This window comes from Gobius niger, assembly GCF_951799975.1.
Source record: "Gobius niger genome assembly, chromosome: 15".
Classification (NCBI taxonomy): Eukaryota; Metazoa; Chordata; class Actinopteri; order Gobiiformes; family Gobiidae; genus Gobius; species Gobius niger.
This window is the reverse complement of record NC_136866.1, coordinates 10582918-10610370: the sequence shown is the minus strand read 5'-3', so window position 1 is coordinate 10610370 and position 27453 is coordinate 10582918. Positions and strand designations below refer to the sequence as shown.

The 27453-nt window shown below is 41.0% G+C and overlaps 1 protein-coding gene across 1 annotated transcript; it reads left to right on the top strand.

Annotated features, from left to right (window-relative positions):
- Positions 1–223: 223 nt before the first annotated feature.
- Positions 224–26887, top strand: afg1lb (AFG1 like ATPase b). The gene is made up of 13 exons (XM_079571719.1): positions 224–323; positions 423–652; positions 3111–3168; positions 4011–4112; positions 4365–4492; positions 8211–8310; positions 10785–10843; positions 21113–21195; positions 24091–24161; positions 24821–24921; positions 25476–25616; positions 25760–25864; positions 26222–26887. The coding sequence occupies exons 1-13, from the start codon at positions 230–232 to the stop codon at positions 26366–26368; spliced, it is 1419 nt and encodes a 472-aa protein (XP_079427845.1). The 5' UTR covers positions 224–229; the 3' UTR covers positions 26369–26887.
- Positions 26888–27453: the final 566 nt, after the last annotated feature.

Genomic DNA, 27453 nt, shown 5'->3' with positions numbered 1-27453 from the left:
GTGGAAAAAGTCTTGTTTCATCGTTTATGTTGTCTCCATTTTTTAAATTATTATGAATAGGTGACTATTAAAAATATGTATGATTATTTTTTTTGTCATATGACAGAATTATTACAGTTTAACAAGCATATAATAATAAATATGCTATACATTAGCTTTTCAATTCAAAAGCCTGTATTCTCAGTAGTTGCACATGAGTCTCAATAAAGCTTTGACATTTTGAAGCATCATGGCGGCTTGCGCGACCGCAGCTTATGGACGCTTACTGAAATATTTACTAAAAGACACACTCCGTTCAGATTATCCTTCTCGGATCAAGCCAGGTAACCGTTTGTAATCATTTATTTTTGCAGTGCATAGATAGCTGTTGTTGTGTCGGTCAGACGTCAGACTTGTTTACATGCTAATTTAACGTGTAATAGGTTACAGATATTGGAGGAAAGCTCATTATTGCTCGGTCCCCATAAAGGACCATTATGATCGGCTTGTCCAAAGCGGATCTTTGCGGAGGGACAGACAGCAGAGACTTGTGCTCCAACAACTGGCGCAGCTGCAGGCTTCTCTTATGGACTACAGCAACAGCATCTACCTGAGCCATGCTTCTGCACAACACTCACAGCATGACCATGTACAGACAGTGCCGCCGAGAGAGGTACATTTATAAATACTAAAGTCTCATTCAAGACTAGTGTCATTCTATGTATTGTGTTGAATTGCTTAAACAAAAATGAAAATGCTACTCAAAAGAATTTACATGCTGTGCTAAATAATATGTAATACGTCAAAACATTAATCTTCTATTGTTGCTGTTTGTGTCATTGTAAGGGAAAAAATGGAGGAAAACAACAAACATGCTGTTAGTGGAGGCATCTGTCCTCCTTTTGGTAACTTGTGTTGACATCTATCACATGAATAGCTCAGTGAATTTACACTGTACTGTGGCCTTAATTCTGGTGACTATTGGGCTAGGCTCAGGTCAATGGGAGGGCAGGGGTCTGGGAAGTGTATTGTACATGTGAGTTTGGAACTGGAGTAATGCAGGGGGCTGTTGTTGTTTTTAGGTCAGGAGAGATGACTGTCTCGTATGTCATGGTGGGAGTTTTTCTGTCGCTTAGCTGGCACAAGCACATAGGGTTAGGATGAGATTTTGGAAGGCAGCGGAGCAGACCTCCCGCTGGGCCCGTCCCGGCACCCCTCTCACTCTCTCATCATCCCCAGTGCAGTAATGAGGGGATCCCCATTGTCTGTGCCACTCCTGTCCTTTTTGCTTTTGATTCGGGACTGTGACAAATACTTTGGTGTTAGGCTATCAACACCACCCCCACCAGTCCTCTCTGAGCACCTTGTGGGTCTCTGTCACCCACATACACAATGACTTAGAACTTATGCAATTATTCTGAGTTTGAATCAGGTCATATCACTGTCCTTTTGGTGTCTGTAGTCTCTGTGAAAGTGCCGCCATTGTCCTCACTAACTGACCAAGTTTTTGAGGAGGGTACACTTGACTTAATATTGACCCGATGTAGCGTTGACCCGATGTAGCGGTTGACCAACAATGGGCTATTGTTTCACAGGAGCCACTCTCTTCAAGTCTGCTCAAAATTGTCCTGTTCACACTATATATTTACCTCTAAACTAAACTTTGACTCTCAAAGGTCTTTTCTATTCAAGTGCAATGAACATCAAGGCTGTTAGTTTCTGTGTGTATGAAGTCACTGCAGAGACAAAGTGGCTATGTCCCGCATGTGAACTTTCCAATCATGTGCAAGCCTATCCTCTCTAGCAGGAGGTGAAACAGGGCTACAGATCCCAGCTAGACAACAGCGCCTGAGGGACAGCCTTGTCCTTCTCCACTCTGCCATAGCAAAATGGCTGCCAGCCACCACTGACAATTATTGCACAATAGCAGAGGGCAGCTTGGGAAGTCAGGGAGAAGTCACAGTCTGTTATGCCAAAGCAGACAGAAAGACTTGTTGCTCTTCCAGTATGTCACTCCATTTGGGACAGAGGAGAGGCGAAGCAGTGTGGAGGACCATGGACAGGGCACAGAAACACAGGATGGCAAAACAAGTTTGCTTTTCATTTCGTTTTCAATCGGCTATTGTCTGCATTTACCAGAGTCAAGTGCTCCTTGGGCAGCAGGAAATAAGTACTAGGACATTGAGTACTGGTTTGATAAAATTATTTTATTTGAGGAAAATGTTCATTAAATCTGACATTGGCTAGAAACTCAAATTGCTTTACCTCAGCTGTGACCTTCTGTAAAGAATTTTATTCATTATATGTGAGGGTAATAATAAGATCTTTTTATACCAGGCCTCTGTCCTTAAAAATTGAAATTGTCAAACTAATACTAATAATATATATTAAATACATTATTCAAAAATATGCGTCGCATTTGATCATAGTTATTGATAAGTGCCACTCAACTCATTGACATATTTTGATTTCTAGCTGTTTAGGAGTTTGAATTTCAGTTTTGGTAGGTTTATGTGCTCAGTGTGTCCTAACGAAGCCTTTGACATGTTTGGCTTATTTAATATTCTGCACTTAGTAACACAAGGCACTTTTTTGAAGCGGGGACCTTTTGATGATGGTAGGCAGGCAGCACAATGACTTCCAGCGGCACCTCAATGCAACAGTACCATATCACAATTAGCAGCTCTAAACGGGCCGCACAGACAAGTCCACTCCATCTCCAATAGAGCCTCATCCAGCCCTCTCCGTTTTGTCTGACAAATCCCCCCATTGTTCCACTGATGATGCTTTTCTTTCGTGGGAACCCTGGCTTGTCTTGTTGATTAGATCCCCTTTGTCTTCGTCCCCTGCAGCGGGTTAGTCTGGAGAATGTGAAACCTCGCACTGTAGTGGTGGCTTAATGCCTCAGCATACTCTGTTTATCAAATCGTGATTCGGTCTTATATGGTAATGAATAAAACAACTTGGTTTATTTAGGTCAACTGTTCAGCGTCTTGGGATTGTAAAAAGGCAATTAATCTATGCAGAATCCCAGACTTAACTTCTGGGTGATTAGTTGTTCTCATAAATGCATAAAGAAGTTTGCACTATAATAAAAGTAATTCTACATGTTTATTCATTGTAATTTTAAGGAGGAACCCACTCGACTACCTCCACCCCCCAAAGGCTTCTATATCTATGGAGATGTGGGTAAGAAAATTGATACATCCACACTATTAACAGCAGGTGCAAAATATAATAAAATCTGGTGGTTAATATTGCAATTAATTGCAGAAACAAATTCATTGTTAAGTTATGAGATGGTAAGGTTTAAGAAAGAATATTATGGCAGTGGTCATTTGTTAGGGTTGCACAAATTGGTACACTGCAAAAAGTAATGTTGACATTAGTAACATGTCCTAGAAATAAGTGCTTTTGTAAGATATTTACACTTAAATTAAGATAAAAGAAATCGCAGCACTCAAAACTAGATGAAAAATCTTAATTTACTTGAAATAAAACTCTTGTAGTTGTTTTATATTAATTTAAGTGTAAATATCTTCCCCCATGGACAGATTTCTTGAAATTAGACTCTCAAATAAAGGAAAAAATTACTTATTTCAAAAAAATTTCACTTATTTCAAGATGACATTTTGCAGTGTAAGGATTTATGTTTGAAAATTATGGTTCTGTTCTATGTGCACATTATTAGCAAGTTCAGAAGCATTAACATTACAGGAATAACATGCATTTCAGAATGTTTCTAGAGGGCTAAACTATTGGAATAGCAAGTGTTTTTTCTTTTCTTTTCATTACCAAATTATTGTTTGGATTGCAAGTTTTAAACATGATGAATTCCAATGGAGGTTTTTTTTTTTTTTTTTTTTAACACTTTCCTTATAAATGCAGCTTTTGCAAGTCTTGCTTTACTGATTGCGACCATTAAAATTATTCTTTCGATATGACCATAAAAAAGGGTCTTTCTTTCATCAATGCAGAGCAAATTCTTGAAGCAGATTTGCTAATTGTTTTGTTATTTGCTGTCTTGACAGGTACAGGCAAAACTATGCTGATGGACTTGTTCTTCTCCCATGTCCCAAATCCGCACAAAAAGAGAGTGCACTTCAACGGCTTCATGCTGGACATCCACAAAAGTTAGTTCCCACATATACTCCTCAATAACACCCAAAACAATTAGCACGCTTGACTTTATTGAAGTTTAGTGACTGCAACCGTGGCGTCCATCCTATATTTATCTCGTGTTTGTCCTAAAGCCGCGCCGTTAATTGCCTGCTATTATACTCGCAGGTGAAATTAGCGCTCTATTCAGTATTGTCAGTGGGTTTGGGCTGGCCGCGCAGGTGTGCGTTAAGTCGTGGCTGACGTCTGTGTGCGCTGCTTTAAAGGGATCCATCGGTGGAAACAAAGCCTGCCAAAAAGAGGGCTCGGGAGAATGTTCACCTACGACCCCATAGCGCCGGTCGCCATGGAGATTGGTGCCGAAACCTGCCTTCTGTGTTTCGATGAGTTTCAGGTGAGTTTGTGTGTGTGTGAAGAGCAAATGGTTTCAAACATATTATACTCTATAAACCCTTTTTCATTGAATTTATGAATGATTTGTTAAAAAAAGAATATTGTGTGAACTTACAGTACATTTCTGTGCGAGATTAGAAGAATAGTGATCCTGAATCGATATATGCATCATTGTCCTATTAAATAAAATTAGCATGCAAATTAAAAATTCTCCCTTTAGTTTGTCCCTTTTGTTTGAACTTCTTATTTTCTATATTACATACAGGATTCATGTTCTTGGTGACAGAGTAAAATACTTGATTTTAGAGGTAATAGTTTTATTGTAGTGAAGAGTTTACAAAGAAAAATTGGGTTTGTAGAGATCAGGCTCTTTTCCAGTGTGGGAAATTGTATGAAAATGAAATGATAACTGTAAATAAGTGAACCAATATTCTTTAGGTTTTAATTATTAAATAATTGATTTACTGTGCAGATTGTAATGGAAACACATTGTCTCATCATTCCATTATAGTGCCTTTGTAGTCCATACTCTTGCCTGTTGCTCCTGAACTAACTTTAAACATAGGGGACACCTAGTGGCCGTGTACATTTACAGCAATATGACATAACTGAATAATGGCATAATGTGTCTAAACCTGAGTATTTTTCTGAAATATAAAACATTTTGCATTTACTATGCCCAGGGTGAGTCAGTGAATGTCCCACTTTTATGGGTGTACACTCGTACACTCAGTTAATTGGCCCCAGAGCCATTACTACACGCTTAGACGGGCTGTTTGAAAACTGAATATAGACAACTAAAAGGCACTTTGATTCATCAGTATAACAGATATTCGCCTCTTTTCATCTGTTGGTGTTGCAGACGAGCACCACTCGCGAGACCCTATCTGTTCTTTGTTAGTTAGTCATTCATACAGGACTAAAGGACCCCAGTCTGTATTATCTGTCAAACACACACATCTTTTGGCAGCGCTGTTGTTCTTACTGATATCATTACTGTTAATAACGGGGAGGGCAAAGGTCACAGAAGGTTGGCTTGCTCTCCTTTGTCACTCTCAATGCATCTGCAAGGATCAAGAGCCGCTGCTTTTATCCTCTGCGTCTTTCACATTATAAACCGGCCGCGCTGTTTGTGCCGTTCTCATTGATTTGTTTTGTTTTGCCGACGCGCCTTGCTTTGCTGTTTTCACTTGTCGACTGTTGCTACTGCTGGCTTGAATGGAGTGGGACATGTGTGTAGTTGTTTGTGATGCATAAATAAGAGGTTGCGGGGATTTAAGGGGGGGGTGCTCGAGGGGGGGGGGGGGGGGGGGGGGCTGACGCACCAATCAGCGGCCTCCTCCACTCAGCCATGCAAATAAGGCGGTGGGTATCAGTGCTTCCTTAAGTGAGTGGAGCTAGAAAGCGACTAGCGGCGGCGGGTCAGATCGGATCTTATCCTCTTAAATGCTAATGACATTTCTCCATTCTCTTCATTAGCGCCATGCCATTATCAGTAATTTGTGCCCCCCCTCACTCCGGCTCCACACTCTCCCTTCCTACTTTTGTGCCCCCCACCACCACACGCACACACACGGCTTCAATAATGAATACTCGCCATTGAGGGGGAACCTAGAAGATGATGCAGAAGATGAACTGCTAGAGCTGCATTGTCTCAGCGCAGCGCCTTGGCCAAATCACTCACAGGTTGTGTTCATAAAGAGAGACCATCAAAAGAGCCTTAATTTGGCCTCTATATTACTTTCCGCAATGGCTACTGAGATCACTTCATTATTTCCATTAATAATGCAATAAGTGCCATCTCTCCCTTTCTCAGACAACCCCACTCCTTACTTTCTTTGTGTCAGAATATATCCGCTTCTTCCTAAGTGGTCAAATCCAGTGGTTGCCAGAAACAGGGGCCACTATTTTGAGAGAGAGAAGGAGATTTGGCTTTTTTTCTGTTTGGTTCTCAGCAACAGCCACTCGCACACCCTCTACTTATCTGATGCTCCCCCAGTCACCTCAGCCTGAGCAAAATCAGGCTTAAACACAAATGTTAATCAAGTATTGGCAGGGGCAGCGGGGCTAATATGAGAAAGCAGAAGACCCTCCAGAGGATGAAAAGGAGGCGTACGCTGTGGGCATGGCCGTCAGAAGTGCCTGTTGTACACAAGAAAGTAGCTAAGAGGCAGAGGGAGGGAGAAGATGAGAATGGGAAGCAAGGTTTCTGTTATTCAAGACGTTACTAAGTTACGTTTAATGAATCGCTTATCTTGTGCAAGTTTTAGGCTCCTCATTTTGAACGGCCACCTTTTATCGGTCATAATGTTGTAAGGTTTGTTGTGAGGTATGATTTCAAAACATATGCGGCAGGTTTCAGTGCAGATGCATCGCTGGTTCGCACAGGCAAGTTATGTGAAGTATCAAAGCCCAGCACAATGGGCTAAGAGGACCACTCTTCCATCTGAGCCACTGTCACCTGTCATCACAACTTTCCCTTTCTGAAACTTTAAAGCATGTCATCCCCTTATTTGAACACATTCTTCTGTAAAACACTTTGAATGACTTTGTGTGCAAACTGGGCTGCACAAGTAAACTTGCCACACACTGACTGATGCGGTTCTACCATCAATGTTCCACCGTTGTGTCTTTATGATTTCATTATGTGACAAGGAGACGACATCTTCTTCACTAATGTGGTGCGGTGGTTAATAAGAAAACTTGGTGGTTAATAAGAAACATGATTTTGGATATTAAACTACTATAATACTTGATAATCCTTAATACAAATAAAATAAATCTGTTTTTTTTAGACATTAGTCTCTCCAAGTGTCGCTTTGTTGTACAGTGATTACTTGGAAAAGCTTATATTATGTACCTCGCTAACTAGGTACATTGCCCAATGCGCATGATGTGTCCTCTGCCAATGCTCACAGAACAACAGAGGTGATGGGGACACGAGAGCATGGGAACAAAAGTGAGAGGCTGTATTTCTAAAGGGAAAGGTCACAGCTCTTCATGTGTCAGCCAGAGAGTCATGAGCGGCCTTGCTGCAGTGCTGCCATTCACCTTTGTTTAATGTAGATGATGGAGATGAAAAAGGCAGCAGACAGGCCTTTGTGTCGATGTTTTACAGCCTTGCGTTTTCTACTTCTTTTATGAAGCCTGTCTATGTGGCTTTAAATGGCCATGGTCAACCGCAACTGTGTGTCGAGCTGCTAAAATGCACGCTTGTCCATGAAGTTAAATCATTTTTTCCATTAATTTCATTGGCAGGGACATTCATAGAGTTAATTTGATTAAAATGATCAAGTCAACAATGTCCGACAATTTTCGACATTGTGTAGCGCGTGTTTTCTCATATTGTATAGCCTCAGCTCTTCATTCCTTTTTTGTTATTAAATATATGATTTTATTTCTATTGAATACTTAACTCTCTGCAGTACGGTCTTCTATACCATAGCCCAGTCCCAGCAGAAAGCCGCTTCGTGACCATTTGCAGTCAGTTCAAGTGGCTGTGGGTTGTAGTGGTGCATGCATGTGCATGTGTGCTATGTGTGAATAGCCTTGGCCAGACAAAGGCCTGAATGAGCACACCTGAATGACACTAATCAACATGAGTGTCAATGCCATGGTTTGACCTCAGGCGCACAGATAGGCAGCATTGAGGGAAATGGTGATTTATGCAGTGAATCAATGTACCTCCTCACACGGTTCCTCTTCTGTGGTTGTGTTAGGTGACCGACATTGCAGACGCTATGATCCTGAAGCAGCTGTTCCAGACATTGTTCAGGACTGGAGTGGTGGTGGTGGCAACATCCAACAGAGCACCTGATGGTAGGTTAAAGCAGGAGGTGTCAAGTTTGCTCACCTTTGCCTGTTTCTACTGAAGAAATAGTTGGACATAGCTGAGTTCTCTAAAAAGAAGCTTGGTGAAAGGCAAGTGTATTTATGTGCAAACCTGATTAGAATTTTCTTTGTTTGAACCATCCTTCTAAGTTTGATACTTGGCGGATATATCTTGTTCTAAGAATGTATAGCCTCTAGGATTTACTGGATAGGACAGAACAGGATGAAAGGCAATTTGTCAGAGCTGGGAGTAGGCCCACAACACTAAAGTTGACTACTGACTGCACAAAGGACAACATCATTTTTTGAATTTGGTTTATTTGGGCTGCAAGGTTGTTATTAGTCACAACAATGTTCCTAAAGGGCGTAGGCAGAAGATAACTTATAAATGCCTACCCCCTCATACATTAACAAACATAGCTGTTGACATTCCTTCCATTTCATTGATACACACGATCACATTGTTAAGATGTAAACAAACAACAGTTTGGGTCAAGGTTTTTACATTAGCATATTGGTCTAATATTGCTTTTTACATTTAAATTTGAATTGCTCAAATGAGGTGCTAACCTTAATTTTCTCATCTTGGTCATTCCAAAGATCTACCCCCTTCCGAGTTAGTTTTTTAAGGTTCATCTTTCCTCGAAGATTGTATCTTTTATCTCTATTGCTGAGCAGCTTCTGAATATTTCAAGGAAGCTGATTATGTTTGACTTTATACATTATCAGTAGAGTTTTGAATTTGATCAAATCCTCTACTTTTAATACACATGACTTAAGAAAAAGAGGGTTTGTGTGATCACAAAACCCTGTTTTATGAAAAATTCTCAGAGCTTTTTTCTGCAGTATGATAAGAGTGTTTATATGCTTTTTATAAGTGTTTTCTATTCAAAAGATAGATGCCCAAACTCAGCACCACTTTGTACAGGTTCTAGTATCGCCCCCATCTCTGGGGATCTTCCCACATAGAATCTATTTAAGAATTGACAATATTTTCAGCTTTACCAAATGTTTAGATCATGCCCATCTGTGTATCACGAAATAAGCTTTAGTCATGTGTTGATGGAGCATTTCCAACTGTACGCTGAACAAGGCCCAGGCAAATATACCGTATGCTGTCCTATCTCATGTGAAGAACATACTGATGTGTCTCAACACTTCAAGTGGGAACAAAGTGTTTGTTAGTGATATGCTTTCCTCTGACAAAAGCCTGCGTCTGTGAAATTTCCTAGCTTTTAAGAACAAAGCTGAAAACTTGAGTAGATGTCCTTCTCGGTATTAATTACGGGGTTAATGGACCCGTGAAAGCCATAAGGGACAACTGCACATGAAAGGCTTATGTTTTACATCTTTATTGATGTGGAGATGTGTGAAGGAAGTAAATCCAGGGCTGCTTTTGTTTGTTATATGAGATTGAAGAAGGTTAATGGAATGAATGGAGAGAGTGGGGCCATTTGTTAACACTAGCTTGCATACATTATACATTAATGGCAGTTCTTAATTGAACAATTAACTCAGCAGCCTTCACAAGGAATATTCTATAGAAGGCCCCATTTAATGTACTGTCTCTACACTCATAGCTCTTTATTATTTAGATCATGACAAACATGTATTAAATTAACTAAAGATGAATTTAAGATGAATAAATTAACTGAGAAAATGATTTAAAAAAGTGAATTGAACTAATACTGTAAATCAAACATTGATTTTCGCTTAATTTACAGTCATCTTAAAATAGCTTCCTATGTCTGATATTTACAGGTCAGTAAAGCAAAAGACAGACATTCTGCCTCTCTGTATTTAGTGAAGCTGTATCTAAAACTTCACTCCAGAGGTGCAGCGCTTTCATTATCATTTTGTCAGTGGACCCTGTTTTTGGGGAGACATTTCAAAGTATAATGAATAACCTATAGTGTATAGTCGTAACAATGGGTTATCAATGTTGTCACACCAACACAGTAGAAATATCCATCAGAGACGGTGTGCGCGTCAGGTCCTGCTGTAGTAAAATAAAGCTAAAACATCAACAACAATCACTTGTTTAGCATTTCGCAGCTGGACAGAGCTTAAGCCTCTCTGCCGTGGTGCCTTTGTCCCGTTTGTGTGTGAATCCCTATCTGTTTTATCTGTCTATCAGGGATGCTACTTCAGATGTAATTTGTTCCAGCCGAGCTAATTGAAACCTCCATTCACTGGGCCGCTGTGGACATTGTACGCGCTGAAAAGGGGACAGTTCTTTCTCTCACCACCATTGTTTGGGAATGTAATGAATTTTATGTTGCTGCCGCTGCCGGTGCAGAAATCCATTTTTCTAGCTCTGGTCCCGGTGCTTTTGTGGTGCCTTCCCCACCCATTTATCAGCTCATCAATAGCCACTTTATGTGCCAATCTGCAACAGGGGAATGACATTATTAGAAGGCTAAACAGCAGCGCTAACACAAGCCCTTCCCTTCCTCTTTCAGATCTGTATAAAAACGGACTTCAGAGGGAGACGTTCCAGCCTTTCATCGATGTGCTGAAGGTACAGACGGAGTCATGTCTTGTAAATTTGTTTTTGTTTACAACAAATGCACAAAACTACAGCCCCTATGGAATGCCATGCAAATATAGAGTACAATGTAATGTATGCTGTAGGTCCTGTCCTGATCATTGTACCTGTGTGTATTGGTCATACACAAATACTGGGTGTCTGTCAACTAAAAGACTGCCAATAGGGCCTATATCAAACCTGGATATGTTATACATCCTTTGAAAAGCCTTAAAAGCCAGAATGAGCTTATTAACATGATGACTTCACACTGATCTTCGTCATACACCTGCAGCAGCACTTGATAATAAACCACATTTGCTTAATGTAATATTAGACTTTCCTTAAATCTGGGATCACTAATCTCACTAATCACTAACATAAACCTACATAACATTGTAATACATGTCTGAATTATTTTTTAGAAGTTTAAAAGGGAATTACTATAAATGAATTAACAAATAGGAGGAGGCCTTATGGAAGGCCCAGGACACGCTGGTGGGACTATGTCTCCGAGCTGGCCTGGTGTTACCTCGGGGTCCCCCCAGAACAGCTGGAGGAGGTGTGTGTGGATCGGGAAGTCTGGGCATCTCTGCTGAGACTGCTGAGACTGCTGAGACTGCTGAGACTGCTGCCCCTGGACCGGCCCCGGATAAAGCGTAAAAAAATGGATGGATGGATAATTAACAAATTATTGATTAGCTGTAATTGACTTATACTATACTATACTATACTATATTATACTATACTATACTATACTATACAATACTATACTATACTATACTATACTATACTATACTATACTATACTATACTATACTATACTATACTATACTATACTATACTATACTATACTATACTATACTATACTATACTATACTATACTATACTATACTAGTGTTACTGTAAAGTAACATGTGCAATAATCTCTGTATCAGCTGCACTTTATTAACTCTGAGTGATCTTCTTGAATGCCGACTGTAACAAGTGAATTTCTCCTTTGTGAGATCAATAAAGGATGATCTTATCTACACTACACTACACTACACTACACTACACTACACTACACTATACTATACTATACTATACTATACTATACTATACTATACTATACTATACTATACTATACTATACTATACTATACTATACTATACTATACTATACTATACTATACTATACTATACTATACTATACTATACTATACTATACTATACTATACTATACTATACTATACTATACTATTCTGCAGAGGTCATGGAATAACTGGATCCGGACCCACATGCCACCCCAATCCAGACCTGACCAAGTATCCAAATTCTGGACCCGACTGTATCCCTCAATCGAGCGGCCGCATGGTCTGTCTCTCTGTGTCTCTGCAGCAGAGTGGTCACTACAGCCCAGATAAACAGACAGAGAAAAAGCTGCCCCTCAGCTCCATGAAACGTTTTTTTTTTACGGCAGAGGAATGTCTGAAATACAGCTTGCTAACGTTATAAACCGAGAGGATCCTAATTATGAATCTAATTAAATATGCACATGTGATGGCAAATATTTCTGCTGTTTCCTTCTTTAGAAAAAAAATTGGCATTGAGCAGGTCTGAACCTAGACTAAACCAAACTGACCAGGTCTAAGCAGGGCTCAGTGTCACGTAATTACCAAACGTAAAACCAAATATTATTAATATTCCGTCAATTAGAAAGGGCTTTTAGTTTTGAATACTGGCGCTGCATACAAAATGGACATTACAGTCTACCAGAAATAACTGCATGGATTAGATATTAGATAGTTTCACAAGTCATATTAGTGAACAAAAATAAATGTATAGCTTTAATGATGTCCCAAGGCTCATCCGGGTTTGCTTTTTCAACAAGTGATGGATAAATGCACATACACATAAGCGTTACCATTTCATATAGATGTTGTGCAGCATGTTATTATTTGTGGCTCTGCACAGAACTGCATGTGCCTTTCTCCCATCTGTCTTTTTGTAACTTTGGTGGTTTGATGTTTTTCTGCTCCTCGGATATGCCCATCGCAGTGTCACAAAGCCGTCTTTGATCATACCAGAGCACACTAAAAGACTCATACAAACTCGCAGAAAGGTAGGGATGTAGAGGAGAGGGAGAGCGCACAGGTAATGTGAATGGAGTGACTGACCCATGCTGCCGCTTGCATTTCAAAAGTAAAGGGCTTGAAAAGGAAGAGCAGAAGAGGGAGAGAGAGGCAGAGCAGTGCAGCTGTTTGTCAAAAAAAAAAAGTAGTTTGTAGAACCATTGTACTGGTAATCATTGAATGTGTTTTTGAGCAATCAAATTGTTGATAATTGCATCATAATTTGCTGTTTTGCATCTTGAACAGGGGCATTCTCCCTCCCACCTGTTGTGGTTTTATTATTCGACATTTGTGGTTACCTGGTCATTGTAATGTTGCGCTTAGCTTTTTACAGCCCTGTACAAAATTATAATGATTTGTGTTAAACAGGAAATCTTAGTCATCCAGGGAGACAAATAGACAAAGTCTGACATTGAAATAACGGGACATTTTTTGAGGCAGAAGGCTGACGTTTCATTATTAACCAAGCAATTCTCCAGGACAAAAATTGGTTACTGCCAAATTCCAGTTCACTCAGAGTTTGGCTTGTGTCTGTGAGTAATGTTTAACCCCTGTGCACTGTTATGTAGAAACACTCACTTTACTAGAGGTATGTGTATTAGTGGTGCACTTATTTCAATATCCAAAACGGCCCCTTATCTTAAAGACACAGTGCGTAACATTTTGTACTGCACTGTTGCCAGCAATACAAAACCAGCTCGACACAGAACAGGGTAATCAAAGAATAGATTTGGATGAGAACCTAACCTGTTTAAATCTCATATTTGGCTGCCTTTACCATCTCCATGGAGACGAGCTGGAGACGTACCCGCTCCCAGGAAAGTTAGTCAGGTCTTAACACACTGAGTGCCAAAAACGGAAAAACTTGTTTTGGTGGGTTGTTTTTAATTACGAAACTAAACACTCTAATACACCTTATGTGTGATTTTGGTAGCTCTAAAGAAGCTAAAGTCGATCAAAAACTTGTGAAGAGTCACAATATGGACATTTTATATATATTATTGCGTGTCTTTTCTTTTTTTTTTAGTCCGTGGTTAGTTAGTGGTTTTGCATAGCGAACAGCTGTAAACCCGACGCTTCTCTCTCACTCTCTGGAGCACGTTTGACAAAGCAGAGCGGCTTCCCACGTACAGATCGATAACAGTTGAAATTTTAACGTTTCTCTGAGTTTTTAAAAATGGTCAAAATCGGTCCAAGGACGGCTGAGAAACATCCGGGCTGAGTCTTCAATCTGAGAACCAGGCTGTCTAAATGCACACGCGATAAAAAGCGATAGATCTGCGGCAACACGCGGTGTATCAAAACGTGTTGACAATGTTGTCGTTGAAAATTGACTTGAAACAGAGATATTTGCCTCTTCCCATAACGTTAGTATCTGTCCAGAGAGGAGGAGAGAGTTGGAGAGAGTTGGAGAGAGGAGTTAATCAGAAAGGAGAGTGTTGCATAAAACCTCCGTTATCTCAGAATTTTGGAAAAAAAAAACTGTGATTTTGATTAAAACTAGTCTCTGTTTAGCTTTGGATTTCTCACCGAACTGAGGTACATAGAATTAAAAAGATTTCACCCACGGAGAGCTTAGATTCTTGTCTTTAAAACGGGGCACTTAGTGTGTTAAGCGCGGTGTTTGCTTGGTCATTTTTTTAGGCATTTTCAAACGATTATAAATATCTGTTATAAAATAAATGCACATGTTTTATTTTATTCATTGGGTGATGTTGCGTGGTGTGGCTTTATTGCCTTCTACCAGAGAGCATCTTTTCCATCCCGAGTCATTATGATGTACTTTTTGACCTGCCAACTCCTAAGCTGTCGCCATAGCTCATCATTACTCTCTTTAGGGCCCTATTATAAACTTGCATCCTCCCATTTCCCACCCCAGCCCCGCCTCGCCCCTGCACCACCCTTGCCCTCTCTAATCCTGGGACTTCATCGTGCTCCTGAATGCCTGTTGTCCCTCTTGGCCTCCTCTCATTCAGGACGTTGTGTTCCCCTTTGTCGGGACATCTGGTTTTGCTGGGATGGGGGTTTGGGTCCATTCTCTGAAGCAGTCCCTTCTGTAAAGTCAAAGCAGTATTTTAGGGAGGTCACAGCGCTAACTAGCTCACCTCTGATGCGGGGAACTGTGGGACGGGATGGTGGCGGGTTTTTTGGCCTGGCGTAGCTTTGGCTGCTTGGGATACGGCTGAGTGTGTCTCTATAGCTGCAGAGGGACGGACTGATGGCATTATAAAGTAGAATGGGCAGTGACCTCTCCTCCCTATCACCTTCGCTCAAGACTGGAGGTTAATCCCAGGCCTGTGTCTGTGTGGGATGATGTCTTTATTTACCCATTGACTTCTCATTAAATGCACCCCTGTATTTGAGCCATTCATGGGCGCAATCTCATTTATCCAAAATTCTTTAAATTCCTTACCTCTCACTATTTTCCTGTGTTGTTTGTAATATGCAGTCACATATGCGCTTGGACTGGTCATCTGAAACATTCATGCATCAAAAGCCGCTACTACTTGCCCCCAACATGCACTGACCCAAGGACTATCTGATTGCCAGGTAAACGTACAGCACTGAGGATTGTAGGCATTTTGAGAATATTACTCAAGAATGCAGTGCGAGATACATTTTGGGCACTAAGAACTATGTCCTTTGGTTGCTCCAGTGCGACAACTCTGTTCCCAGTCATATACAGTGGGACGAAAATGTTTGTGATTGCTTCTCACATGTCTGCCTAAAATGGTCTGATTTTCATTAAAATTATAAGAATAAGTAAACAGTGTCTGCTTAAATCAATACCACCCACACAATTACATGTTATATTTTTAATGGCCTTAACATGTAAACACTCACAGGACAGGGAGGAAAAAGTAAGTGAACCCAGGAATCTCGCTGAACTGCAACAGTTTTGAAATAAATACCTGAACCCTTGTATTAAAGATTAAATAGCCGGCGTACCCTTCTTTTGGAGCAATAACTGCTTTCCTGTTGTTGCAGATTAGACGCTCACAACAATCGGGATGAATCATTCCTCTTGAAAAACTATTGCAGTTAAGCAAGATTTCTGGGTTCACTTACTTTTTCCTCCCTGTCCTGTGAAGGTTTACATGTTATGGCCAATAAAAACATGATAAAATGCAAATGTTTGGGTGGTATTGGTTAAAGCAGGCACTGTTTACTCATTCTTATGATTTTGAATTGAATAGTGGATTTCTCCTTTGTGAGATCAGTAAAGGATTATCTTATCTTGTTGAAGATCAGATCACATTTTATGACCAATTTAGGCAGAAATGTGAGAAATTCCTAAGCTTTCACATTGTAAGCATAGAGATCAGTGTAGTTGTGTTTTTAGGAAATGTATTGGAAAAATATCTTCTAGAAACACAGCCTCTGCTTGCCTGTGTAGCTCATGTTCTTGGGCTAAGAAACATCCCTTGCTGCTGCTCAAGACCCTTATACAATCTCTGTCGGTTGTCTCTGCTTCTGTTTTGTACCTATGACGAATCTCAGACTTTTCTAAATGCCTTGTTTACTTTAAGGGCCTTTTTCAATGGAAGGCACTTAAACATGTATTGTAACTTAGACTCTCTTGCTCTCTCAGACTCTGTCCTTTTTCCATCCTTCATAGTCCTTTATTCTCTCACTATCCGGTAATACTCACTCGCCCAAGGTTAGCTCTCCATATTCTGTAGCAGAATAGTGACTTTATTTTCCTGCCGCTTGTTCGATTGCAGTTGAGTACAATGCTACGCGGAGAGGCAGAGGCGCACAACCCTGAGGCAACTTTGAGTACCTCTGGATTTCCTGCTGTTTTTAACCCTCCCTTTGTGCCGCTCTCCTTCGCTTTTTTTTTTTTGTTATTTGCGCGGGCCATTGTCAATGCATTGGAAATGTGCTGTGCAGTTGGTAGAAAATGAAAAATAGCAAAATAAAAATTAAAAAAAATCATAAGAATAGATACAGATAAATTGAGAGGGAAGGGGTGCTCCAGTGAAGGTCTGTTCCAATCCAACAGCGCATGTTTGGTGCCTGACGTGGAGCACAGGAAGGTACAGCTCTACGTGGGTACATCTACAATGCAAGTTCCCCCAACCTTTCGAGTATAGCATGATGTGCCCTGCCATCTGAGTCACTTTCGGCCCTCGAAAAAAGCAGTCGCCTTATTTGCCATAATTGAAACTGGCAGTGCTGCAGACTGGATTATTCTTGTAAACATTGAAATCAAAAATCGATTCATTGCCAAACCCCTGTGCAGTACTGTCACTGAGCACACTTTCTTGTCATTAATAAGTGTGTGGCTTATAGGAAGATGCAGCCCTAGCCCTGACTCATTTATTTATTTGAAAGACAGATACAAAACCAGATAAACTGTGAGTGAGCAGTCTGATTTATGGCAAAAGTTAATTTTATGATCAAAGTTTTGTCCATGTCTATCTGGAGAAACATAAGACAGTTTCTTATAGGCTACATTTAGTTTCTCAAAGAAGTGTGTGTCGATTTCACGGCTTCCTTGCACATTTTTTTGCATTTCCCCACCTTCTCTTTGGTGAAGTAGAGCCCCCCCCCTGTCCCCTTGGTCAGGTGCAGACATCACACCCTCACTACATTTTAGTAGTGTCTCTTATTAGTTCTCCGCAGGGGCTGAAAGTGGGGGGTCTCCTGTCCTGGTACCGTTGTTGGAGCCTGGTCCTATAGAGAGGACGTTACACCGAGAGGACCGCACGGTGACTGGGGGAAGGTTGTGAGAATGACCCCGCGGAACAAACCGTAGCCGTCTCGGGGACAGTCGCACTTTAGGGGGATAGATCATTAGGTGTAATTAGGGTGTTCACATTGTCACATACCCCCCCTGGCCGCCCCAAGAATGAAGCAAATCGCCAGATCCACCCCCATGGGCCCGCGCACTTTGATGTCACGAGAGCCGTCCAGAACTCCACAGCATAAAGGCAGCTCTCTTTCCCCTATTCTTCTGTATAAGACACACACGCTTGAATGGTCGACAACCTTTCGCCTCCCTGTGCCTCTCTCGCTCTCTCCACTCCCTTTGGTTTCTCTTTCGAGCCGTCCCACCCCGCATTTCATTGAGGCCCCCGGTCAATGCTCCCGCGGACCAAACAAAAAATCATCAAATGTTTTCCACAGTGGCGTAATGAGGGAGTGGACTTCATCAGGGCCCAATAGTCAGCTATCCTTGGCTTTTGTTGCGGCTCAATGGCACGCCGCTCTCTTTGAAAAAACTCTAAAGCAACTTTTGGTGAGCAGAGGGACAGAGGGAGAGATACGGCATAAAGGCAGGGACAGGGGAGAAAGGCGGTGTTTTTATGCTAAACGGGACGTCCAGAGAGAGTGGACAGGCCACACAATGAGGCGACGGGAGCTACATGTGTTTGGATGACTTTGTTCTAAAGAGAGCGTGTTTCTCATGTCTGTCATCTGTCTCGTTTCGGAGCGCGCGGGCCGAGGAGGAAACCTGCTAATTTGGACCTGGACGTGTGACACAAGTACAAATAATATAGACAAAAGACAGAGGCCGGTCATAATCAATATAGAAAATAGATGAATGAACCTGTTTGAACAAAGACTGAAATAATAAATATGTACAGTACATACAATCAGGTTAAAATGAAGAGAAACTAAAAGGTTATTTTGGTATTATATATGTAGCATTTTACTGAATGTCTTTTCCACGCTCTTAAGCTCCTTTCATATTGAACTTTCCTGTAAGTATCCAGATATGCTTCACAAATGCCATTACAAAACAATACTCGCATGTAATAACAAATAACCCTATTGTCTTTTGTTTTATTGTTCTTTCTGCCTTTTGCGCGTGTTCCATCAGACATGAACTACCGCTGCTGAGTTCAAACTTTCCCGTGCGGTGTAAGACGTCAACGGGATTCATGTCAGGGAGTGCAGCGCAAACTGTAATCATCATCTCCCCCGTTTCCATCAAAGAAAAGACCCTATCTGCTGACTGACACGGGCGGCTGAGAACGGCATTATGAAATCAGCGAAGTTTCTGCCACTGGCCCGTCCTTTAAAGCCTGCCGGATAATTAGTAATCATCACAAAGCAAGGTCGACGGAAATACTCCATTCTTCTGCGCTGTCAACTTTTTCTCGCACACAAACGGGGTTGCTACTCCGAGCCAATTGGCTGAATCAGACTTAATAAGCACCTGACAGAGCCTTCCCTCCCCCACGCACAAAAGGGAGGTGTCATTTCATCAGCCTGCGCTGACCTCCACGTCGGGTAAATAGACCCATCCAAAAACGAGGGCAAAGAGACTAGAAGGGCTTTTTTAACTTCGTTTATAGATTTTAAACTTTTGAACAAAGACGCTAGACACAATGCTGTCATTATGTAAAGACATGTGAGAAGTAAAAACAGATAACTGGGAAATGTAGATTTATTTATTCCCTTAAAATGTGCTCAAGAATGGACATTTTTATCTTGGTGGCAGAATAGTCTTCGAAAAATTCAAGATTCAAAAATCAAAACCGCATACAAAAAAAAGAGAATTACTACTACCACTGCACATGTGCTATTAACAATATACAGTTTTTGTAGTAATTTTAGTATTAATTATCCATCCATCCATCCATCCATCCATCCATTTTCTTCCGCTTTGTCCGGGGCAGAGCTGCCCAGGCTTCAGCTCAGAGACATAGTCCCTTCAGCGTGTCCTGGGTCTTCCACTAGGCCTCGTCCCAATAGGACATGGAGGCATCCAGAACAGATGCCCGAGCCACCTCAGCTGGCTTTCGACGTGAAGGAGCAGCGACTCTGCTCCGAGCTCCTCCCGGGTAACTGAGCTCCTCACCCGATCTCGAAGGGTGCGCCCAGCCACCTTGCGAAGAAACTCATTTCCATTTCCAGCTCATTACCCAGATCTCATGACCATGGGTGAGGGTAGGAACCGATTAGTAAATTGAGAGCTTTGACCCTGACTCAGCTTTTTTTTTTCTAATTATGAGTCATTCTATTTTAGCTTTAATACAGGGCATGGGAAGTAACACTTACAAATCACTTTACTCAGACAACATGGTAGTTTCGGTTCGTATGTTATTCTGTCGGTCTTGCAGGGTCTGAGCATGATCGCTATTAACTAGGGATTTGAGATAACCACTTAGGAAATAGTCACAAGGGGCTAAATCAGGCGAAGGCGCAGGCCAGTTTATGTCTTAGGAAGGGAAGGCTCTTCTCAAAACATCTATTGAAATTTCAAGGTGCACCGCAATAACAGAGTGGCCGTTAGAAATATACACCTCTTCGGCAAAAGCGTGCTGCCCGCTCGACCGCAGCTGGTTTGCGACTAATACAGGTGTGGACACAAAACTTCCCATCCAGCCCCTTCCACTGGGCCATCACCCACCCCACTGTGACCCTCCTTAACATCACCACACCCTTGTCAAAAAGGAAGTTCCCGTCGTTCCACCCTGTACTTTTACTCAAACAGGGAAATGGTTAATTGGTTAAGAATAGAAGAGAACATTTATCCTTTTAAATGTTTACAAAATGTATAGATATTTGTACAAATGTGCCCTTATTAACCATGTCATCATGCGACATTGCTTTTACTGTAGTAAAAGATGAAACCAGTAGGCAGCAAGTGTTAAATTGAATAAAGTATAAAGGACAAACTTGAGGCATCATCGAGTTACTTCTCCATCGCCACTGTGCCTTGTGACAGCAAAGAGAGACAGAGAGAGCGCGGGCTGAAACACAATCAGCGGTGATGATTCCTGCAGATATTTATAATCAGATGGAGCCGGGGCTGCGGGTCATTACTTGATTATCGTCTGGAGAGGATTGTCAAGTCCGCACTCCTCCGACAAGTCCATCCGCCCACTCATTGTGATCTCTCATTCTCACCCCCCCTCGTCGGGAACACACTCATCCCAGTCAGCCCGTTTCACATACAGTCAAATTTACATCTCTATGAAGCTTAAATGAACTATATTATACAGTCAGACAAACCAAAATGGAAGTTAAATGCACTGACACTGCAGGCAAATTAAAAATATTGGATCAGCCGAGCTGCGCCTTGCACGGAAATTTATGTGGAGACTAGAGTAGATATTGTGTTTTGGCACTACATATCCAGGATTGTGTTTGCAGTGTTGAATAGTAAACCAATTGTCACTTTGTGTTGTACAGGAGCACTGCCACACCATCTGCCTGGACACTGGGATTGACTACCGGACACTGGACATGGACACCGCTGGGAAACTCTACTACCTGTGAGTAGGACACCGATTCATCATTTCATTATTTGTGTTTACTACTTATTATTACTCTCCATTTCTGTGGAAAAGTGTGTCCAGACTCTCGAGTGTCACATCATTAGGGTTTTTACCGTCACTAGAGCAGCCACTTTAAACAAAGCTCCCCAAGACAAGTGGCTGCCACAAATGGCTTCTTTGACGAGCACCAACAAGTATGAACTCAGTGGGTAACAAAAATTCAAGGTTTTCTTTTTCAATCAAACAAAAGGCATTTCCAAACTTATAGGTCACACAAGGGGATAATGTTAGTCAACTTTATTTTCTTTTGTACCGTCCAGCTGCCACAACAATGCACAATGCATTTTGCAGCCAACAGAATACAACATTATTACTTGGTACAATATTTGAAGTGAGTATATTGGGCTTGGATCCACTCAAAAAAAATGGTAACAGCTTAGATTACAGCCCGCATTTGCCAAGTGTAGACAGGTAACACGAAAGTAAATACAATTTAATCTTTAATCAACTATTAATGCATTTTATGAAACAAATATGTTTTATAAGCTGACTCATTTAGATGACGTCTGAAAAACCTTAGTTACACACATCTTTGTTACACCTTGTTCACCTTGTACACCTTTGTTACACTGTAGTTACACCTTGTACACCTTTGTTACACTGTTGTTACACCTTTGTTACACTGTAGTTACACCTTGTACACCATAGTTGTGCCTTGCACACCTTTGTTACACACATCTTTGTTACACCGTAGTTACGCCATGTACACCTTTGTTACACCTTGTACACCTTTGTTACACCTTTGTTACACTGTAGTTACACTGTAGTTACACCTTGTACACCTTTGTTACACCTTTGTTACACTGTAGTTACACCTTGTACACCATAGTTGCGCCTTGCACACCTTTGTTACACACATCTTTGTTACACCGTAGTTACGCCTTGTACACCTTTGTTACACCTTTGTTACACCGTTGTTACACCTTTGTTACACTGTAGTTAATAATAATAATAATGCATTGGTTTTATATAGCGCTTTTCTGGACACTCAAAGACGCTTTACATTGCACTATTCATTCACTCCATACTCGGTGGTGGTAAGCTGCCCTGGGGTAGACTGACGGAAGCGAGGCAACCAGTCTGCGCCATCGGCCCCTCCGACCACCACCAACCACTCACTCACTCCATTTGCTAGGCTTCCTGGTGTTACTAAACGGTCTCCCATCCAAATACCGACCAGGCCCTTTCCTGCTTAGCTTCCAAGGTCTGACGGGATTGGGCAGAGCAAAGGCGTAGTGTGGTATTGTGGTATAGTGTGGTAGTTACATCTTGTACATTATAGTTACGCCTTGTACACCTTTGTTACACCTTGTACACCTTTGTTACACCGTTGTTACACCTTTGTTACACTGTAGTTACATCTTGTACATTATAGTTACGCCTTGTACACCTTTGTTACACCTTTGTTACACCGTTGTTACACCGTGCACACCTTTGTTACACTGTTGTTACACCTTTGTTACACTGTAGTTACACTGTAGTTACACTGTAGTTACACCTTGTACACCGCTGTTACACCATGCACACCTTTGTTACACTGTTGTTACACCGTTGTTACACTGTTGTTACACCTTGTACACCTTTGTTTCACCGTTGTTACACCTTTGTTACACTGTAGTTACACTGTAGTTACACTGTAGTTACACCTTGTACACCATAGTTACGCCTTGCACACCTTTGTTACACTGTTGTTACACCTTGTACACCTTTGTTACACCGTTGTTACACCTTTGTTACACTGTAGTTACACCTTGTACTCCTTAGCTATATTTGTAATTACTTTCTTGTTACCTGTACCAACACGTGGAACTTGCAGGCTGTAATCTAAAGTGTTACCAAAAAAATGCCCTATATGTCGAAATGTATCAGTCCCTCATAAAAAATATATATATTTCAGTCAGAGTTTCTGAATAGTTCCTGGTAATTGACGGTCTTTCTACAGGATTAGGGTCAGGGCTAGAGTCAGGATTGGTAATATTACCAGTTAATTAATTGTGTGTCCTGTTTCCATTTAATTACTGTGATTACCATATTATTACACTTCTATGTATCATGTTTTCCCCATCCTATCACCGTCGCTTAAAGTGCTGCCTAATTATATTGTAATATTTAGTTTTACACTGGGAGCTTCTACATGGACGACAAGTGCTTGTACACATAAGTGGACAGTTATTAATACTGGGGCCCCGGAATATACAGCGGCACTATATCCACTTTTCAGCCTCTGTGTGTCGGCCAACTCATCACAAGGTTGTTTGGAAGCAAAGAAGAAGCGGTAATAGAGTTAGTGCCAACAAGCTAGGTAGACACAAGGAGAAGCCAAACAGACAAATAACAAGTAGCAGCCCCAGGAAGATTTGTAAAGACCTACATTACCTTGAGAGATCCATGAAAAGCGCAAAAGAGGAATCAATAGAGCATGAGAAAAATGGCAGTGCTTTAGAGGCTAGTTTTCTGTTTTGCTCATTACATATACACATATACACAGACACACACACACGAACACTGCCTCCGCTGCTCATCTGTGTATCGGGGCTTTCAAGTGCGTTGGTCTTTTCACTGTATGTAAATAGAGTGCATCACACAGCCTTTTTACCTGGAGTTAAAACACACACGCACTTCTCAATCTAATTTCCACGCGCATTCATGGGCTAATGCTGGTCTTTACAGCCTAACATCCTGTTCTTTGGCGACGGAGTGAAAAGCTAAGCACCTCCCCACTCGTGCTCTCCGCGCCTCCACCGTTTGATGTAGCCACTTCAGCTTTATTAATTTCATATGCTATTATTAAATCTTCTATTATGCGTGACTGTGCGTGTGCAACTCTTCCAGCACTCGGGAACGCGGATCTGGGGCCTTCTTAGACATGCTGTTTGACGAGCTGGCCTTGCAGCAAAATAGCGGTAAGAGGAGTTTCGAAAGCAGTGCAACTTCATGTGCAGTTTGTTCCTTTTTGAGATGGTATTATGTGTATTAGAGCGTTGCTTAATTACTGTCAGAATATGTAGCAATATATCCCGTTTATATTCAGTTCTTTTTTTTAACATTCTGTACTAAAATGTATTAAAAAATGTGACGGAGCTGGTAGTCTAGTGGTTAAGTCCAACCCCCCTATTCACCCTGAGCCCGAATAATAACGTCAATAAAGTCAAGTACACCTTTATTTGATTTTCAAATTCAATGGGCCACTTATGTTGAACTTAATCATTTTTGTAGGGATACTTCTTTTGTCCTGACACAAAAACCATTGAACTTTGTGTCCGTTTTTTTGTTTCATGTGGATAGGCCCGGTGATTAGAGAGATATTTAACCATAACTGCATGAAATTGTGGTCCAGCCCCCTCAAATTCTCTGAACAATACAATATGCGTTTTGACAGTTAAAAGGCAGATCCTGCCATTGAATTCAGGCCTGCTCTTCACTTCAATGTTTCAAAGGTTGCGATGCCACATGAATGCTTTGCTAGCAAATTCCAAATAAATAGAGTATGATAAGCATTTGAAGACTTATATAATTTTAACACTGAGGCAAAATCAAGTGTAATTTTCCGGGTTTTTTGCAGCTATAGTGCCTCGGGAGCTCAGGATTCAGGGCAGAGACGTGACCCTGAGGAAGACCTGTGGCTCTCTCGCTGACTGCACTTTTGAGGAGCTGTGTGGAAGGGTGAGTTTCCTATGCATTTGAGTACAGGAACATATGTATTTCCTAGTATCACTCAATGAAGAAAGAAATAGTCGGATAAGTCTTAAAAGAAAATAAGTTACTCAAAATGATCAAATAATAATAATTGACTTCTGACTGGTTTTGAGTGTCAGTCCGCAAAATCACCGACACATGATGCTTCTAGTCATTGCTCTGACAAATAAATACTCCATTACGCAAAGTCCACTTAGTGCTAATCAAAAATAGCTCAACTCCAAAGCACTTGGAGTTTCTTTCTTCTCTCCACTGCACTGTTGCTGCAGTGTGTTCTTCTTGGCTCTCAAAATGAGTCACCGTTGCTCAACCTTGGGCTCCAGCATAAGTCTATTTGTGATACTTGAATAGGTTTTTAACAAATGAGGCCATATTTTTTCCATCTACAGCTTGTACAATTTAACGGCAGATAGAGGCGGGCTTGACCATTAGTTTCGGTGTGCACATATACTGTATGTTATTATTTTTCTTCATTATTATTATCAGTCATTTCTTTCTTCTTTCTTTTTTCTTCTTCCCAGCCTCTAGGGGCCGGTGACTATCTCGAGCTCGCCAGAGTTTTTGACACGGTCTTCATTCGCAACGTTCCCATTCTGACTCTGGATATGAAAGACGAGGCCAAGCGCTTCACGACACTCATAGATAACCTCTATGATCTCAAGGTACAGGCGAACAGTAATAAAAATGCAACATATAGATTGAAAGACATCCTGTATATTCGCTTGAAGCAAATTCATCTTTATTATTTTCATGGACTTTGAATTGTGGTGCTGCACAAGATAAAACTCTGATATTTCTTTTGCAGGTAAGAGTGGTGGTACAAGCTGCGGCGCCTCTACATCGACTCTTTCTCCAAACCGGAGGAACTGAAAGAGACCGACAGCTGATTGACGATCTGGGACTGAGTGGGGTAAGTCTCTCTATACACAACATCACATTCAACTTCTGTAATTTAAAGGTAAAATACCTTTAAATCTAAGTCTTCTAAGTTATAAGTCTGTTCTGGCTGGAAGTGTGCAAACAAAGTGACCAGTACAATACCATAGAAAACATGATCTATGTCAATGCTCCATACTCCACTGCATCATCTTTATGTACTTGCATATTTTGTAAATGTATCCTGTAAATGTGTACATAATGCAAGTATATGTTCTGCTTTATTTACTACTTTTGTCTTAAATCAATACATGAATAGCAAGATGACTTTAATTATATTATTGACATGCGCAACTTTCTCATAACCTTTTTTCTTTGTTTTTCATTTCAGGAAGCAGCGGACCGTCTGACGCTGTTCACGGCGGAGGAAGAAACCTTTGCCTTTCAGCGAACAGTGTCCAGACTGATGGAGATGCAGACAGAGAAGTACTGGACGGAGGGAGACCGCAGGCACGGCAAGAAGCACGCAAACCCATGAAAAACGGACCTGTCCCCTCGGAGATAAGCTTATACCTCTACGACAACAAAGTACCTCAACAACATTAGGAAAGAGGTAGCTGGATTTGTACTTTCTGATGTAGCTGGGCCCGCCTGGTTGGTGCACGATCGCGCCCTTGTGGACAGTTTAAGAGGTTTTGAGAGGAACGCAAACAGGTGCAGCCTGGCTTTGGGATTGTTGCTCAGACTGGTTACCTACTGCCATCTTGTGGAGAGATGTGGGTACGACATAAAAGTGATAAAAAAATAAAGATTGTGTTAGCTCTCTTGAAGTAGAAGTCAGTAAATTTGCAAAATGACGAGAGAGAGAAATTTTATGAGTGAACATTGTAGCTCCCTAACCCTCGCCTCCTGATTGAACCAGAAAGCCCCCCCCCTTATTCCCTGTGCACAAGAAAACTTGTCTCATTGTTTTAGGCATAATCTTGCAAGACTCTGATTTGTGGAAGACCAGCAAAGGGAGAGACTTTTGATAACATTTTGCTTACAAAATACAGTCCCAGAAGCAGTGTTAATTTCGTCGACTAAAATATTTAGTCTTAATTTTAGTCAAAGTGATATTTTTGACGACTTTAAATTGGACTAAAACGAATTAAAAGTTTTTCATGAGACTAAAACTATGACTAAAATGTCCAGATATTTTGAAAAAATGAAAATGAAAAGGAGAGACTAAAATCATCCAAACTTCTATTGACCATCTGAAAGAGCCTCATATCATTTAAATTCTCTGCCAAAGCATCAGCTCTGAGCTTTGTTCATGTGGAGCAGCTCCATGAAGCAGAGGAACAAGATTAAATATGATTATAATGAATATTATGCAAAGTCGACTAAATTTGTCTTAAATTTAGTCGACTAAATTGACATGCAATTTTAGTCGACTAAAAAAAGACTAAAATTGAAAGGATTTTTTCGACTAAAATTAAATTACATTTTAGTCAAAAGACTAAGACTAAAACTAAATTAAAATATGTTGTCAAAATTAACACTGCCCAGAAGGTCGAATGTATGCGGTCTATTAAATTAGTAATACATTTTGACTTACAGACTATGGCTTTATCTTGTATA

What these genes read in the sequence shown, in the direction of transcription:
- afg1lb (XM_079571719.1), top strand. Translation starts at nt 230, where the DNA reads ATGGCGGCTTGCGCGACCGCAGCTTATGGACGCTTACTGAAATATTTA. An exon ending in AGACAGTGCCGCCGAGAGAG is followed by an intron (nt 653 to 3,110) that starts GTACATTTATAA and finishes TGTAATTTTAAG; the next exon opens with GAGGAACCCACTCGACTACC. An exon ending in TGTGTTTCGATGAGTTTCAG is followed by an intron (nt 4,493 to 8,210) that starts GTGAGTTTGTGT and finishes TGGTTGTGTTAG; the next exon opens with GTGACCGACATTGCAGACGC.